This window comes from Rosa rugosa, chromosome 6, assembly GCF_958449725.1.
Source record: "Rosa rugosa chromosome 6, drRosRugo1.1, whole genome shotgun sequence".
NCBI lineage: Eukaryota > Viridiplantae > Streptophyta > Magnoliopsida > Rosales > Rosaceae > Rosa > Rosa rugosa.
This window is the reverse complement of record NC_084825.1, coordinates 21,231,945-21,250,489: the sequence shown is the minus strand read 5'-3', so window position 1 is coordinate 21,250,489 and position 18,545 is coordinate 21,231,945. Positions and strand designations below refer to the sequence as shown.

General features: G+C 36.8%; 4 protein-coding genes across 6 annotated transcripts; 1 reads left to right on the top strand and 3 right to left on the bottom strand.

The window, feature by feature from the left end:
- Positions 1 to 1,288: 1,288 nt before the first annotated feature.
- On the bottom strand, positions 1,289 to 1,888 carry LOC133716375 (uncharacterized). Its single transcript, XM_062143085.1, has one exon. The coding sequence runs from the start codon at positions 1,886 to 1,888 to the stop codon at positions 1,289 to 1,291; it is 600 nt and encodes a 199-aa protein (XP_061999069.1).
- Positions 1,889 to 1,909: 21 nt separating this feature from the next.
- LOC133716374 (uncharacterized) lies at positions 1,910 to 2,626 on the bottom strand. Its single transcript, XM_062143084.1, has one exon. The coding sequence runs from the start codon at positions 2,624 to 2,626 to the stop codon at positions 1,910 to 1,912; it is 717 nt and encodes a 238-aa protein (XP_061999068.1).
- A 1,103-nt stretch (positions 2,627 to 3,729) lies between these two features.
- Positions 3,730 to 5,325, top strand: LOC133715548 (replication protein A 70 kDa DNA-binding subunit A-like). The gene is made up of 2 exons (XM_062142082.1): positions 3,730 to 4,114; positions 4,759 to 5,325. Exons 1-2 carry the CDS (start codon positions 3,837 to 3,839, stop codon positions 5,099 to 5,101), a joined length of 621 nt encoding a protein of 206 aa, XP_061998066.1. The 5' UTR covers positions 3,730 to 3,836; the 3' UTR covers positions 5,102 to 5,325.
- Positions 5,326 to 6,410: 1,085 nt separating this feature from the next.
- On the bottom strand, positions 6,411 to 13,518 carry LOC133715752 (phosphoglucan phosphatase DSP4, amyloplastic). 3 transcript variants are annotated; one of them, XM_062142390.1, is made up of 14 exons: positions 13,459 to 13,518; positions 13,285 to 13,366; positions 13,148 to 13,195; positions 11,958 to 12,060; positions 11,616 to 11,692; positions 11,447 to 11,523; positions 11,155 to 11,235; positions 10,806 to 10,938; positions 9,898 to 9,957; positions 9,473 to 9,529; positions 8,770 to 8,865; positions 7,246 to 7,305; positions 6,930 to 7,037; positions 6,411 to 6,743 (listed from the first exon to the last, which is right to left on the bottom strand). In XM_062142390.1, exons 1-14 carry the CDS (start codon positions 13,482 to 13,484, stop codon positions 6,615 to 6,617), a joined length of 1,137 nt encoding a protein of 378 aa, XP_061998374.1. In that variant the 5' UTR covers positions 13,485 to 13,518; the 3' UTR covers positions 6,411 to 6,614. The 3 variants fall into 3 exon arrangements, with proteins under 3 accessions (XP_061998374.1, XP_061998377.1, XP_061998376.1); XM_062142393.1 differs by lacking the exon at positions 13,459 to 13,518 and having other exon boundaries at positions 11,616 to 11,724; positions 11,958 to 12,056; positions 13,285 to 13,364; XM_062142392.1 differs by lacking the exon at positions 13,459 to 13,518 and having other exon boundaries at positions 11,958 to 12,056; positions 13,285 to 13,363.
- Between the last annotated feature and the right edge of the window lie 5,027 nt (positions 13,519 to 18,545).

Genomic DNA, 18,545 nt, shown 5'->3' with positions numbered 1-18,545 from the left:
CAAAGATAAGTGTTCATTCCATTTGCAATTCTATACAAGTTCTTTACATGTGCATGAAGCAACCTAATTAATTAAAGAAAAGAAACTCTTAGTATGAAATACCTGAAACTTGGCAAATTCACGCAACACATTACTAGATAAGTAGTTGGCACCACAATGCCAGCCATGTGTACCAGCAACATCAAGGTAATCGCTAAACAGGGTGGCTAACTAAAAAGGCTGCATTAACCACATACTGAAAAGGTTTAGGCCCGCCATGATTCAAATGGATCAAACCACGTGCGACATTGCCAATGTCAATAAAATCATAGATTGGAATGCCATATTTAAATGCATACGTGCATGCTTGAATCAAATGTTGAACAACAAAGTACTATTCCATTACACACTCACATCGAAGATCACAGATTGGGTAGGGAAAACCATATATACCTTTGGTTCGGTTAAAGTATGTGAAAACTGGCAGGTATGAGCACATGAAAGTGGTAGTCTGATTATGATATGTCCACAGAATTTCTTCATATGGGTAACCAGGTTTCAAGAATAACCTTATGCGGGTCAGCAGCACCTACAAAAAAGAACATCAAGATATGCATGTTGTGAGAATGAGTGATACAGAGCAAAAGCAACTAAAGTTGTGACGTGCGACACAAGTTATTAAAATGCAGTAATACAATATATTCGGTGATAGAATATTGCAGTCATCACATGAATCAAAGCATGAACACCACAAACTAGGTTAGCTTACCTGAGCACCAGCAAGTTTGTTATCCCAACTGAATACCCCATAGTCAGGGCCACCCTTAGAGCATCAGCAGTGGGGACTCATTTTTTAGACTCAAATTTGGGTTCAAATAAGCTGGAATAGTGATTTGAGTCCATCTGAATAGTGTACAAAAGGACTTACTTTTATTGGGTGCTGCAGTGGTATAGGACTTATTTTTGGACTCATATTTTTAGACTCAAATTTGGGTACAAAACACAAATCTTTCCACTGTGGAATAGATTCATATTTGAGTCTTCTATTTTATGTTTGTTTTAATATGTGTGTGTGTGTGTGTATCTTAAATTAAGATAAAAAAAAATGCCACACAAATTAGTATAAATAAAAGTTAATCATCAAACATTAAACATAAAACTCATTAAAATTTATTCATTACAATATAATTAAAAATAGGACCGAAACCCGCTCAAGCTAGGAGGCCGTCTTGGCGCCTATTTTATTTAAAGATACATAACACAACTAAGACTAATAAAAACAATAACACACTTGAAAAATGAGAACTGCTTAAGGCCGACCGCCTCTAAGATTCCATAAATGATCAATAAGATCTTGTTTGAGTTCGTCATGGCGTCGGCTACTCCTGATCTGAGTGTAACGAGCCAAGAAAACATCTAAGTCCGCTGGAAGTCGATGTACATCTTTAGCATCGGGTAGAGATTTGTACTCATCTTCTTCATTCCTTCTCGTACTATTTTCGGGCACATCACGTAATGATACTTCCTCTAATGGACGTTCATCTTCAACAATCATGTTGTGTAAAATTATGCACGTCTTCATTATCTTGCCAAGAAAATCTAACTGCCAAGCTCGAGCAGACCCCTTTATAATAGCAAATCGAGCTTGGAGAACCCCAAAAGCTCTCTCCACGTCCTTGCGATATTTTTCTTGTTTAGTAGCAAAGTACTTGAGCTTTCTAGTTTGAGGTTGAGATATTGATTTCACAATCGTAGCCCATGCGGGATATATACCATCTGTAAGATAATATCCAATTGTATGTGGCTTTTGATTAAGAAAATAGTTAACAGTAGGACCATGACCTTCAGCAAGTTCATCAAACAAATGAGAGCAATCCAGGACAGATATATCATTGTGGGAACCAGGCATTCCAAAGAATGCATGCCAAATCTAAGTGTCATACGAGGCTACTGCCTTGAGGACAATAGTTGGACGGTGGTAATGGCCAACAAATTGTCCTTGCCAACCACTAGGACAATTTTTCCATTCCCAATGCATATAATCTAATGAACCAAGCATACCAGGAAAGCCACGGGACTCACCTTTTCGCAGGAGCCTGTCAATGTCCTCTTGTGTTGGTTTTCTAAGAAATTCTGCTTCGTAGATGCGCACGACAGTGTCACATAATTTCTTCAAACACTCCCTTGCAGTGCTCTCTCCCATTCGAAGGTATTCATCAAGAGCGTCAGCAGCATTGTCATACGCCAACATCCTCATTGTTGCGGTAACCTTTTGATGAGGAGTAAACCCAGGTTGACCTCTGCAATCTGCTCTCTGTTGAAAGTAATTGTTAGCATTAGTTACCTCTTCGAGAATGCGATCAAAGAGAGACCGTCTCATCCAGAATCTTCTACGAAACTTTTCTGGGGGATACAAACAACCAGGATTGAAGTAGTCTGCCATTAATTGACGGTGACCTGCCTCGTGATCTCTAGGAAGGTGACGGCGGCTGGAAGAGGTACCACCATGCTTTCTTTGATTCCTTGTCTGACTTTGATGAATCTCGTTCATTATGCCAACAACTATTCTTTGGCCTTCATTTTCCTCATCAGAACTGCTGTCGAAATCACCCCGCATGTACGCATCAGACAATTCTTTCAAATCCATGTTGAATACACAAAATTATACGAGAATTGATGAAATGAGACACTAGCTTTGATAAAGATATTATAAGAAAGGGGTGTTCTGATAAGGTCTAGGAATGATTGATTTTATAGAAACTATATGAAGATAAAGATAAGAATCGGATGTTTTGATTTATTGTACTTTATTTGATCCAATGGTTATTACATTACTTAATTAATTGTTAAAGATCAATCATCAATGAATATCTTTCAAGGAAATGGCAACTACAATCAAAGATGTGAAGATCAACCAAGAAGTTATGGAGAAAGAGTCCTTTGTTCCTCCTCAAACCAACCCAGACACATCATGAAGGACAAGAACGTCTTGAGGAAATCAAAGTCATGGTGTTGTTGTTATAGAAGATAGAAGGTAGGGGTACATAGTCTTAAAACACTGAGGGTACACAGTCAAGCAACTTTTCAACTGCAATAAAAAATATCATTAATTACCTGACCCCATCCGATATCAAGTCCAGAGAATTCGATGGTACAGCAATTATGACCACCCCATGTCAATGTGACTGGCTTTTTTGTCATGCCTGCAGTGAGCTTCAAATGAGAAGATATGCGATAAATGAGTTTGTAATAACTTCCCCTTATAAAACTTAATGTTTATGTCAACCAAGTTTCCTTTTTAGTTCAGTAAACAAGAATACCAGTCTAATGAAATTGTTTAATCTGTTGCAAATAAAAATGAAATGTAAGAGAGGTAGTGATATTCTATATTCTTAGTTTTCTTTCTCTTACTGAAAGATTAGGGACATGATGAGCATGAAAAATGACCAAGTTTTTTAAAAGATTTATATTCCACTTGCATATTGCAACGTGAGCATTTAACAGAGACAGAAGTGTCATTAGGCAATATTAACAAGTTAAAAAACCACACCGCAAGGTAATCTTGAATTGAAAAAAACACACCCAAAACTTTTATTTTTGTCTCAAAACCTTTTAGATGGACTAAATACTAATTGGAGAGAAAATTTTAATCAAGTGATATACAAGTAAGAGATTCGGAAATTTGGAGGAGCCTTTCATAAAAGTAGTAGAGATAGAGATAAACACAGTATTTTTTAACCCAGCTATTAACCCTTTTTCCCCAATCACCCCCGCCACTCCCACACCCTCCCTCTCGCTTCTGCACCGTATCTACGACCCACTCTCGCCGACCTACGCGCCTCCTAGGGTTTTCAGCAATGACGGTGGAACTGACGCCGAACGCGGTGGTCGCCATCATCGGCGGCAATGTCGACTTGAAGCCGGTGTTGCAGGTCACCGATATCAATCCCATCAGGCCCACCGGCTTGCCAGTGTGTTACCGGTTGATGGTTTCCGACGGCGTTTGGTCTCATCACGCCATGGTCGCCTTTCAGCTCAATGACCTATTTGGGACTGACTTTGGGACTGACCAGGTCAGGAAAGGCTCCGTCGTCCGGTTCACCGACTACATTTGCACCAATGTCCAGGACCGCAAGTTCGTCTCTCTCTCTCATTTTCGATTTTCGATTTTCTGTTAATTAAGATCTATTTCGATTATGAGATGTGATTGTTGATGTGCTTTCGTTAATTGCTTTAATTTTGTGACCGTAAGTTTAGGGTTTCGGATGCATTTGGATGACTTCTAGTTTCGATGAGATATATATAGAGCTGAATGAAACCGAGTGTTGTTGTGGTAGTTTGAGAATTTGAGTTTTGAAATTGTGGGTAAATTGAGTAAATCACTTTCTAATCTAAAGAGTACAGAAAATTTTGCACTCAATAAGCATATCTCCAGGTATTTTTGGGTCTGTTTCTTGTTAGTGTGGCTCTAGTAACTGAGGATTTTGTTTTCATTTTGTGGATTCAAGCAAGCTAGCTGTTGTATGTGTGCTTGATATTCATGTATCTTTTCAAAAGATGGGGGGTTGAAATTATATAGAGTTTATCAAAGCTAAGAGAAGCTAAAAATGATGCGAGTAGAGAACTCATAGTGGATATAAGCTGTGAAACCTTGTGAGTCAATTCAACCGGTTATGACAGTTTGACACTAGAGTTGCTGGGTTTCTTATTTGATACTTCGTTATGTTTCCTGAGGAGAAGTAAGTTTGTGGCGGGTTTTGACTTTGAACTCTTGTACAGGCTTATTGTTGTGATGAATATGGAAACTATTGTACTGGACTGGGAGCTTATTGGGAATCCAAAACAATATGTAAAGTCTGGTACAACTGCTCAAACTGCATTGCCTAAGAACAATTTCCAGCAGTCTGCCTATGGCAACATTCATATGATTGGCCAAGAGCCTGTTTCCAAATGCCAGAATCCCAGGCCCTCTTTTCATCCTGAAAACTCTGTTTCCAGTATGCCAAATGTCAGACCTACATTTCAATCTGAAAGCTCTTCTGACAGTGTTCCGAATCCGAGACCTACATTTCATCCTGAAAGCTCAGCTCCCAGCAGGGACGGAACCAGAAAATTAAATTGAGGGGGCCTAAATCTTAGGTTGCCAAATTCTTCAAGCTTTTTTTTTTATTTCATGCTAAGCAGTTTTATATCAGAAATATCAATCGACTTTGGAGGCCAATATTTCTCACCTCAGGAGAGCATAAGCTCTGAAATTTTGTGGGATTGTATATCTCTATGTCTAGTGTTTTCCTCTAAAAGGATTTTTCATTTGGAATCGTAAAACTTGTGGAATATTGATTGGAATACTGGAGAGTCAGTACAGAAAAAATTACTGTAGATTGACTTTGGAAGGCTATAGTTCCTAAACCAGCGGGAATTTGGAGCTTAAAATTTGCAGGAACTTAGACTGTTAGACCTGCATGTCTCACATATGCCTGAGAAATAGTTTTTAATTTTGTGCTCTTTAGCTTACACAATAGCCAACCAAGTACACCAATATCAGAATCAGCTTACAGCAGAATCTGCAAAATAGAACGGTGAATTTGCAGGCCTATATTTTTCTACTGAGATTTAATTGTAGTGTGAAATTTTATGGGAAGAAGGGAAAATGTGTCTAGTTTCTGTTCCAAGTGGTTTCATTCTTTTCAATCTTCTGGATTTGGAGAAATAGCAGTTTGAGTGACTATATGTCTGCAGCAGTTTGCAGAACAGTTTATCAATTTTGACAAGCTACCATTTTCACTTAGGTGGAAATTGGGTGACCTACTTTATATGGGTGGAAAGCTCTATGAGTGTATTTTCTAGTTTAAGAGAGGAATCACTCCATTCGGACTTTTTTATCTCGGGTTGTGAGCATTTGAAGAAGGAATGGTCAATGCTGAAAATTTCTGATCTCATTATTTCTTGTCTAACTTGAAATTCTTTTCCAAAAAACTGGGGTGGGCTGCAGCACAACCCAGCCCCACTCTAGTTCCGTGCCTGAATAACAGTCGCACTCTAGAATAATAACAAGTCTATCCATACTCATGGATCATCCATCCAATCAACGATGACACCAAAATGAGCATCGAAAACTCATGATTCTCTAACGATCATCTCGTCATGATCTCATCTTCTAAGCTTGGATTTCATCCGCTAGTCCACTGATACTAGTGGACTTTCATATTTCAAGAGAGCTAGAAATTAATTTCACAATTAACGTTACAGTCAGAGAATTAACTTTAACCATGGGGCTTCTCTTTTTTCTTTACGCAATCATTTTAATGTTGATCCATTCCCTACTTTTTGATGGTTTCCTGATGGCTTTTGCAAGTTTACCAAAGTGAACGCCTCATTTGAATATCACCATCCAAATGCTTCAGTGTATGCCTAAACAAATACCAGTCATGTAAAGTTTTCAATATCCAAACTGGACTTGATATTTATTGATTTATTGACAATAGGACAATTATTTCAAAGATGATACATGTAACGATCAGACCAAAAACAAAATTACGTCTATTGATTCAGCAAAGAGACGGATACACGTAATAATAGGAAATTGCACTGATGCTACTTTACATGAAGAGATCTTTCTGTTGTCTTTCCACAATTCATTCATCACTGCGATAAGCTTCAAGAAACTGTCTGATTTTAAGTCTTTCGTGTGTTGTTAGATCAGGATCATCACCCATCAATCTCTTCCTTATGATGGCATTAACACTGTTAGGATCATCCTCAACCTGCACAACCAAAGCAAATCAGAGGACGATAAAAAGATAGACAACGCTAACGGCAAATTGCTGCAGAAACACCAAAAACAACGGTTCCTGTAGTGCATGCAAACTATATCTGAAGGAAAGAGCTCAATATGCTCTACAGACTGCAAACAAAGCCATGACAGGACACCAGTCAAAGCTAAAACTTACCTGAACATAATTGTTGACATGACCATCATTGTTTGCAGAGGCGACAAGCTCATTTTTATTGAGTGTCCATTCACCATCAATAATGTACTTATATTCATATCGTCCTTCCTGTAAAGATCGTTCATTCCAACAAACTGATCACTAAGATGCAACATTCTATGTTTGAATGCAATGTAATCCATTTAAAAGCCACCATTCTTGTTTGAATGCAATATATCCAATTTAAATATCTATGTACCATTAAACATATTGGCCTTATGTTTTGACCTGAAAAGGCCAACTATAAGCATACTTTTGCATTCAGACAAATGCTTACCGGCAATTCCCTCTTAAGAATCCATGAACCCTGTTTGTCATCAAACTCTAAAGGTATCCTCTGTAAAGGCATCACAAGAGAAAATCAGACATTAAAAAAGAAAAGAAAAAACATATATCTTGTATAACCAAAATTTCAACAGTATGAATTACATTATCTACAAGTACTCTTTATTCATGTCCGATGAAATGAAAACTTCCTAGTCAATGTTCAAAGGACAAGAAGATACTTCTCAAAGGCATTAAACTTCAAAGGATACAGCTACAGTTCTCCACTAAACTCAAACTATTTAGAAAGATAACCAGCTAAGTAGTGGGGGAGACTAGGCCCTCTATCAAGAAAGAATCCATCCTACTTTTTGTCTCTCCTTTCTTGCTCTTTCTAATATCTCTGTCCAAGCTCGATACATTAGTACCAATCGTTTGAATGTTAGGATCATTGGCTAAACTCTACACACACAGACAGATATATATATATATATATATATATATATATATATATATATATATATTAAGAGAAGAGTGTTTGCTCTCCAAAACTGAAATTTTCTACCAATTTAACCTTTATATATTAAAAAACTATGAAATATAATTAATTAATATGGATAATATAGTAAATTGTAAAATAGAAAATAAATGAACAAAATTAAAAACAATAGTAAAAAACAGTTTTTTTTTTTTTTTTTTAGAAAACGGGTTAGTTATATAAAAAGCTTTTCCACTACCTTTAACTTCTCTTCACACACAAAGTGGGTGAGCCCTGCTAGTATATATAGACACACATATATACGGAGGCGATCTAGAGCGGACGGCGATGTATATAGACACACACACATCATGTACACTATATAGACACACACACACACACATACATACATATATATAGACACACACACACACATCATGTACACTATGAGTGGCAGTACTGCATCAAATATTGATTTTATGGAAGTGAAAGGAGATTATCAAGTCTCCAAAGTCAAATTTAGCTTGCCTGAGTGCCATCAACTACAACTATGTTGTAACTTGTAAGGTGTATGTTCCTTCTTTAGATCTACAACTATGAATAGTCCAAATTACCACCCCTAAATTACCTTTCAAAACATAAGGAGGTGCAGTTGTTGTGTTTAAAGACTAATTCAATACGAACTTTCGTTCATTATTATACGCTAAAAATGAATTGACTATTGAGAATGATATAAACACTGACCAAAATATAAGGACTATGATGAAAAAAGTCCTACCATGAAATTACATTACTTAATTAATTGTTTAAGATCAAGGAATATCTTCCAAGGGAATGGCAACTACAATCAAAGATGAGAAGATCAACCAAGAAGTTATGGAGAAAGAGTCCTTTGTTCCTCCTCAAACCAACCCAGACACATCATGGACAAGAATGTCTTGAGGAAATCAAAGTCATGGTTGTTGTTATAGAAGATAGAAGGTGAGGGTACATATACTCTTAAAACACTGAGGGTAGACAGTCAAGCAACTTTTCAACTGCAATAAAAAAGATCATTACCTGACCCCATCCAATATCAAGTCCAGAGATTTCCACAGTAGAGCAATTATTACCGCCCCATGTCAACGTGACTGGCTTTTTTGTCACGCCTGTGAGCTTCAAATGAGAAGATATGCGACAAATGAGTTTGTAATAACTTCCCCTTATAAAACAAAAGACGGCAGGCATTGGATCTGATAAAACTTAATGTTTACGTTAACTAAGTTTCCTTTTAGTTCAGTAAACAAGAAAACCAGTCTAATGAAATTGTTGAATTTGTTGCAAAGAAAAATGAAATGTAAGAGAGGTAGTGACATTCTATATTCTTATTTTTCCTTCTCTCACTGAAAGACTAGGGACATGATGAGCATGACAAATGACCAAGTTTCTTGAAAGATTTATATGCCACTTGCATGCAACGTAAGCATCTAACAGAGACAGAGGTGTCATTAGGCAATATTAATGAGTTAAAAAACCACACTGCAAGGTGATCTTGAATTCAACATAACACACCCAAAACTTCTATTTTTGTCTCAAAACCTTTTTAGATGGACTAAATACTAATTGGAGAAAACTTTAATCAAGTGATATACAAGTATGAGATTCTGAAATTTGGGGGAGCCTTTCATAACAAATAGACGGATTGCTATGAGTAAAGACTTCCTATTCCTAAGCATGAATTTATAGAAAATAATAAAATACAAAAAAGGAACAAGAGACTCACAATATCAGCAGTTGCGGTTTTTATAGCCTCCAGTTTTGGGCAGCATGAACGTTTGCTCTGCATAAAATTTAGAGTAAGATACTTCTCCAGTATTAAAGATCCATAATCATTTATGCATTGAAGTGGCCCACTTTCTCATTTCTCAAATTAGCCATCATATCACCAGCATCGATTTTCCAGAACTTTTTCTTCCAAAAATAAAAAGCAATGTCTTATAACTGCATAAAATTCATTATTAGTTTTGAAACCTGACAAGAATGTCCTCCTGTCATAGTTTCAGAGTCTATAATCAGCATTTAACTTGATTCTTTTTTGCAATAAATAACTTTAAACTACCACTTTAGCTATATGAAAGGCAAGGGACCTTTTACAACTAGTCAAGTACCCAGAGCATAATGAAAGAAAGAAATGAGATAGAAAGCTACCAGAAGTAATTTGACCGCATCTTCAAGTTTGTATCCTTGTACCCAGAACATGTAAGCTAACTGAAATCATAACAGGATATCAGAACAATGACAGTAAGACATAACCAGCATACACAATATGAAGTTCATGGACAAATAACAAAGTACGTGAAATGAAAGTCATCACAAGCTGGAATATGTGTAAGAATTTAACGTAATGAGTATGAGAACCCAGTAAAGCTACAGAGAAATATTCATACTTCAACATGAAAGCACCTGCTGGCTAGTTCCCATCACCCCGATGGAATAAATATAATTTATATGCATATATGTATATACACACACACAAATATTCATATCATATATATAGTTATGATATATGTAGATATATTAAAAAACTTCTTTTGGTTGGAAAGACACAAAAAAAAAAAAAAAAAAAAAAAAAAAAAAACCAGTTCTGAAAATGCAAAGGGGAAGAAGTTGGAGAATCCAGCATTTAGTTTCTTCGAGAGTTCAGAGATGGTTCCTATTTTACTATGACAAAAGTGGAGAGCAGTTGTTATTTAGTTTCTCAGACTTCTGCCAGTATGTTATTTCTCTCTGTTGTTTTTTTTTTCTCTCTCTCTTCCCTAAATTTAGTTGAATTCTCGTCCATTGTTCTGTACATTCTGTAATTTACTTAATGAATTGCTGTCTACTACCAAAAAAAGAAAAGAAAAAAATGCAGGGACCCATTTTGTAGCACCAAGGTAATGCAAATACATTAATGCTAATGAAGTGTGTATAATTTTAAAAATAAAAAATAAAAAAGCTAGTTAACTAGTGCACAAGATTTATAAGAGTAATAGATGAAAAGTTAGTCCCATAAGGTGCTTACTGAAAATTGGAAAGAATAATAATGATTTCAAATACAATGGTACCAGGCATACCGCAGTAGCAGGAGCTCTTCCAAGTCCAGCAGTGCAATGTATATAAGTGACACCTCCATTTCGGTTTATGGCCTTATATAATTTACTAACAACAGCAGGAAGCTGGAGACGTAGATCATATGAATCAAAGTCCCTGAAGGATCAAAAATTAACCTGCTGTAGGGTTTACAGTGAAGCAACAATAACTGAAGGTATCATGTGTCATTATGCACACGGGGATATCAAACTTGAAGTTAATCACTGCTTTTACTTTTCAGTATTAAGAAACAAAGTATCATGCTACCATGTCGGGAATTTATTCGATAAAAACAAACAAAAGAAAAAACACCTACAATTTCGCATAACTAACCTTATTTCAGCACGCAAGTGTTCAATGTCATCAAATTCTTTGGCATACTCTATGATGGCACCAATATCGACCCCAAAATATCTGGAAGAACTGGTTAAGGATTTTATAATTTTATGGTATGAATTTTCTCTAAACTAATCTATAATTATCACAGTGGTTGTAAATTATGAGCACTTCACACATATTGCGTCATGCCTAATGAAGTGAACCACACCAATAAACTTTTTTTTTTTTTTTTCATGCAATGTCCATATATCCAATTGAAACTTTAAGGAAAAACTACCCAGGATACTCCAAATCTGAATTTTGTTGCACGCAGAAAATAGTCTTCACTCCGATGCTGCGAAGCTTGTCAACATCTTTTGGAGTCTGGTGATGAGTAAACAATAAATATAGGACTCGAAAACTTTTAGATATAAAAAAAAATGTGTACATATGACCTGTTATAAAACAAGGATCACCTGAAGGCAAGACCCCACAATCAGATCTGGACGTATGAAGTTGTAGTTCATACCCAGCTCATGCCTATAGGTCAGGACTGCATCAAAATGTTATATATGAAATGGTTAGCTGCAATCACAAAAACAAAGAGACAATTAAAATGCTATATGAACAAAATCATGGAGTGCAAGCAATTATAGCTAAAATTCAAATTCCCACCACAAAGATAATAACACTAAAACTTAACTATATTGTACCATTTATGCCCAGATTGCCAAAATACTAGAACCTTACACTATCCTATCAAGTTTCAGAGTATACTGAGCGAGGCAACTATGAAACTCAAGAATGATTTAACTTACCAGCACCCATGGCCTCTGTCATGACATTACTATATACCTCAGATTTTTCCTCCTTCACTTCAGCACCACTTGTCTCAGCACTGGGAGTGGAACCAGAAACTGCCTACAGATAAATACATTTAAGAAAATAGAAATAACATCAGGTGCGTAGTGGATAACAGCTTAGAGGACAACATTACTTGACAACTCAAACAAACTGATTATGTGAAAAGCATTCTGCTCATGCTCAATTACACTAACAGAGAAAACACTAAAATCTACAGACATACAAACATAATAACTTTTAAATAAATTGAGCCATCATATGATTGAGAGATTTATATCAAGAGAATGATTTCCATTACCTTGATGAAAGTTTTCAGCAGATACCTTTTAATTTAACTTCAGTGAGAAACACAACCCTTTAATTATGACAGAATCTACATATAAGTTGCAGACCACTGATGTGTAGTTCGGAAGGACCACTCATAATGCACCATATTATGTACAATGCCATAACTACAAGTTTAACTTAAAGGCTTAAAGATATGTGGATCATGCATCTGTCTGGGTAACTTGGCAAGTGCATTTCATTCTCAAAAAGATTAGAACAATAGATCCATTCTCTACTTCTCTTCATGATATATTACCAACCACAGTAGAATTTTAAACCAGCAACAAAAGCTGTTCTTTAAACTTATTCGTTTCAAATTCTCTTCTAACATCAGAGCTAAGAAAATGAAACAGTTGGATAAGCACAATTGCAAATTGGAAAAAAAAATTATACAAATTTAAATAGACACATTGATCCTTTTTTCTTTTTCTTTTTTAAATAAACAGCTTTTATTGAATTAATCATAGGAAGCACAAGAGGAGACAAAAACTAGTAAAGACAGATAGAATTCAACTGCCATCTAACAAGCCTAGTCAGAGAACCCTAAAATACAACTGCTTCCCAATCATACACACATAGATACACACACACGCGAAGAGATGTATACACAATAGAACACAGCTCTTCGAGCCACAAAATATGTACATTCCATTTCCATTTTCGTGTGCAAAAAATAATGCGGTTGCGCAAATTGGATTAAGAAAGAAAAATCCAAAGACAAGAAATAGGTATGAGATCCATATTTTCAGGTAAAAGAAATATTTGACCCAAAAACACAGAAATTACAACAACAACTACAATAGAATTGTTAATCTACCTTGACAGCCATGCTTCTGGGTAGATCGGTATTACTAGTCATCATTCCCTGCATTAATGGAGCAAACAATTTCGTTAAAAGTTTCAGTCATAGATATAATATATGTAATGTATAGTGAAAAACGATATAGATTGTACCAGACTAGTAGTGGCGGAGGAGGAGGAGAAGGACGGCTTCCTGGGATTGCATACGAAACCCCGCAGCGGCGAAACAGAGGACCTGAAATGAAATGAAGCAAGCAATTAATCAAAACAATAAAGGAAACTTGGAGTATGTGAAATTGATTCAAGCTGGGATTGAGAGTAAAGTACCCTGGAAGATTCTGGAGACAGTTCATCTCTGATCTTTCTTTCTCTGTGACTGTGTGTGTGTGTGTGTGTGTGTGTGTGTGAGAGAGAGAGAGAGAGAGAGAGTCCTGTGATATTTTAGTGGCTTGGTTTATAGAGACCGTTGGTTGCGCCTTTTTGGAGATTCTCCGAAATGCCATTTTCCTGTTTTTTTATTGACGGTACAAAAATATCCTCCATTTTAAAAAAAAAAAAAAAATTATTTCTTGCAACATACGTTGTGATAGACACGTGCTTAATCTTGCTTGCGGCAAACATGTCTACATGTGAGTGGCATTAGGTGCTAAATTTGGCACGTGTATTTTTTGAATTGGCGTTTAGTGAGTAAAGTAACGGGTCCAGACAGGACAAAATAAGTGAAAAATGATCATCCGAAGCCCCCACCACATTCACCCTTCTATTAGATTGCAGCACATGCTTTGTAAATAAACACTGACTACACAAAGAGAGGGTCTTACGTACGGCACCCGCACCACGTGGCAGTGGGGCGGGCCAATCAGTGCCCAAGCAGGGGAGTATTTTGGGTATTGCATATTAAAAATCAGGGGCAGTTTCGGAAAATAGGGAAAAATTTGAGATTTTTTATTGGAGGGCCGCACGGCCCCACCACGTGGCAGCCCCTACCCAAGACTTTTTCCTACACAAATGAAGCGTAGGGTCTCTACTTCAATGTCACGCATTTCACCAACTTGATTGCAGCACATACAGAAACAAGATTTTGAGGAGCTTATGTACGTACTTGTTGTGGAGTGTGTGGAAAGAGAGAAACGAGAGGGTATGGGAGCAAAAATATTCTAATGCCTATGATGTTGCTCTACGTGCTACTTCGAGGTTAGTAGAATTTGGGTTTCATAATGGGAAGGTTGGGGGTGCTGGTCAGAGATCTAGAGTGGATAAATGGGTTTGTCATCCTCTTGGGATGCTCAAAGTTAATATAGATGGTTCTTACTATGCTGCAACACGAAATGGTGGTCTAGGTTTTGTTATTTGTGACTTTGCTGGTACCATGTTAGCAAAAGGAGCTACTCCACTTCGGAACCTGCTATCTGCTGAACATGCAGAAGCATTGGCATGCCATGCTGCGGTGAAATTTGTCTTACAACACAACATGATGCCGGTGCTCCTTGAGATAGACTCTTTGTTGGTGCAAAAGCAAGTTTCTACTCAAACTACTTCGAATACTTCTGTGTTGGGAAGATTATATGATGATATTGGGGAGTTGATGGATTTGTTTCCAAATGTCAAGATTAATCATACGAGGAGGGGTGCTAATTTGGTTGCTCACCTTCTTGCTGATCATGCCAAGTCTCTACAGCAAGAGACTTTTTTCTTTTCTGCACCTACTTTTTTACAACCTGCTATAGCAGCAGATTCTAATTTTGTGTAATTCTTTCAATTTTTAATAAAGGGTTGACATCATTCTACTCAAAAAAAAAAAAGTGAAAAATGATCGAGATTGAATTTACAATATTTTTTTTTTTGGATCTTGAGTCAATGCACCAATTTTAATTAAAACACTCTCACTCACCCCACTAACTTATTAGTATTCTCATTCACCCAATTTGAAAGCGAAAAGTCGCTTTTAGACTCGGATTATCTAGAAATTACGCCAGTGCCTCTCTCTCTCTCTCTCTCTCTCTCTCTCTCTCTCTCTCTCTCTCTCTCTCTCTCTCTCTCTCTCTCTCTCTCTCTCTCTCTCTCTCTCTCTCTCTCTCTCTCTCTCTCTCTCTCCCTCCCTCCCTCCCTCCCTCCCTCCCTCCCTCCCTCCCTCCCTCCCCCCCCTCTTGCCCCCATGAACCGAGTCCACCTCCATCTCTGATCGACAGCGTGCTGGCTCAATCGCCGTCGAGCTCGAGGATCACGGATCGAAGCTCGTCCTCCATCGCCAGAAATCTCTTCCTCGAAGCTCTTCGTGAACGAGTCGAGGTCCTAAATTGCCGGAACACGATCGGAATCGTCGTCTCTGAGTCACAATTCGGTATACCACTTTCGCCGCGACGAAGATCACGGCCTTGTTGGTCATCAAGTGCAAACCGGAAGGATCTGACCCAGTCATATTGGCCAACGCCTTTGATACCTCCCACTTCGGCTACTTACAGAGGTCCAGCGTCAAGGAGTTCATTGTCTTCGTCGACCGCACCGTCACCAAACACACCCCTCCCGGTCAACGCCATTCTGTCAAGCCCGAATGTCTGTTTTCTCTCCGCTCCGATACGATCCACTACTTTTTTTTTTTTTTGCTCCAACACATTGAATTATTGGCACCTATTCTAATATGAGTTTCTCGATCTGATTGAGATCTGAATCATTTTTAATTTCAGTGAAATTTCGTGATTTTTTGCATTTAGAATCTGAATTTCAATGGTTTAGGGCACTAGATGCAATTGTTTGTAGATATAAATTGTTTTTATTATGATTTTGTTGGTAGGTATGATGCTTATATGAAATCTGAATATATTTTTTTTTGGTAAAATGGGGGCAGAAGGCTCAGAATTAAAGAAAAAATAAATAAAAAATTATTGGGGGGCAATAAATGTTTTAAATTGATGTAATCTCCTCGTTTTTTTTTTTAATCAAAGTTTTATTTGTCTAATTTTATGGAGATTAGTTCTCATTTTGGCAACCGAAAGGTCTATTGGGGGGCAATAGACGTCTATTGCGGGGCAATACAGGTTTATTCAGGGGGTAGTAAACCTCTCCGGCCCAATATGAAATCTCCGACAATCTTTTTGGTGACTTCTGACGAGGTTTCAGAAATCTATTTAGGGACAATAGAGGTTCATTGTGGGGTAATAAACGTTTATTTGGGGGCAATAAAATTTTCCAACGACCTCTTTGGGGACCTCCAGCGAGGTTTTCAGAGAAGTCTGGTCGGTGACGGCTGGTGACCTATGGCCGAAATCCAGCAGCCGGTGATCGGAATCCAAACACCGGTCACCGGCCTCCGGCGAAGTCTCCTATGACTTCTCTCTCTATGTAACAAAGGGGTAAGGGTAAAATAGTCTCAAAAATAAACAAAAAACAAGAAAAAAAACATAATTGGGTATTAGGAAAGACCTTATTAGAGTCTTCATGGGTAAGGGGGAATTAAAAAAATTAATGGGGTAAGTGGGAAAAAAATCCCTAGAATTAGGGTAAATGGACAAAATCCTTTTTCTTTTTTTTGGTTATGAGATAAAATTTAAGGAGTTTTTTATTCATACCTCTAAAATTAGCATTTTGACCTCCCTCTTTTTCCAAGTTATAGTTGACTTTGTCAACTAATGTCAAATTAGGAACAAGGACACAAAAGAGAGAAAGAAAGAAAAAAAAAAAAAAAAAGCCTCTTCTTACCTCAACGAACAGTATATAGTCTTCAACTTGGAGAAAACATTGTCCTCTAACATAAACCCGCAAATATACATCAAACTCTGTGAAAGAAAGTGACGATTCAGTAATTGAGCAAAGCATCATTTTGGAGTCTTCGCACAAGTCATGGGTTTAGAAGTAAATGACTGTTATCTAGGGCAACAACGCAGATAACTATTAGTTTTGAGTTGCCACCAATTGATTCCCAAAATAAATGTGTTAAGCAAGAAGACTAGTATGACACATCTTCAGATTTTCCAAAATGATGTGTTTTTGCCAGAGTAATTACCAAAAGTCTGCACCAAATTAACATCAACCATTAAAAAGTCACATCAATGGCCCAAGGATAACTGATCTCAGCAAAGTCTATATATACTTTGATATATGATGATACTTCGATATATCAGAATGCACATGTCAATTGATCAAAGAAATTGTTTCTCTTGTATCTTCTTTAGAAATGCATCTATCTGATCATAAAAATACCACCAAGTTGTCTACAATTTAGCATTTGATGGAACCAGTATCAAATAAAAAGGTTATGAAATCTTAACCAAGCCGTGACAAGGACTTCTTTACATATTTGTCTTTCCTTGCATAATGTCCTTGTCTATATTCATATCCAAACCAGCAAGATCAACAAAGCTCATTCTGCTTGTTTTTGAACAACCAAAACACTTGGGATGAGGTCTCCTATGGAATCAAGTAATAAATCACTGAATGAAGCGACAGGCAAAAAAATTATATAACTATTAAACCACCTTCTATCCTAGAAAAATTAATATTCATGGAAAACATGACTATTTAAGACAACAATAAAAAAAAGAAGAGGTCCAACTATCGATTTTGGAGGTATGAATAAAACATAAAAAAAAAAAAAGGCTTTTATTGATTTGATTAAACTATGGGTATTGTGGTAAAATTAGAGAGGTGTAAATAGCAAATTGGTTATTCGTGAAAGTAAATTGGAGGTCTATTAAGTGGGGAGGTTCAAATGCCAATTTTAGAGGTATGAATAGAAGCTCCCTAAAAATTTACAATTTGACAAAGCACTTTGAAGATAATATCTTATTTATGAATGTTGTTGGTGAAATTAATTATTATACCAAGGTGAATAACATAATTTAACTGAGTGACTCGTCAATTTTTTTAATTTATAATAATTAAAGTGTCGAATAAATTACAGTTTAGTGATTATTTCTTATTTGTGACATTTGGAATATTATTGTTGCGCTCAACACCGGTGACAAAGATCTCAGTCAGGATGGCGCTTTATTTAATGAAGCCTAATAATTGATAAGTGGTTCCCAATCTTGTAGTTGGAGATACACTCTGCAAATTTATAACTAGGCCACCCATTGTGTGGCTAAGACTACTTTAGTATCACCTTTCACTATCTATTGGTAGAGATTGACAAAGACTTAAGTGATTGATCTATTGTTATGCCGTGTAGTACTCTTCCTGTTGTCGGGTTGTGGCAGAATTTAATGAAGTCGCTATAGACTCAAATTGATTTTAAGTCTCTCCAATAAATGAATTTTACATTTGATAAAAAAATATAGGGGCCGTGACCACTTACCCAATTTTAGTTTAAAAATTGCCCACTTACTCCACTAAGAGTTTTTTTAACCCCATTTACCCAATATAATCTCTAGTGACAGTATTGCCCTCATTTTAATTAATGAATTACACTTATCTATCTC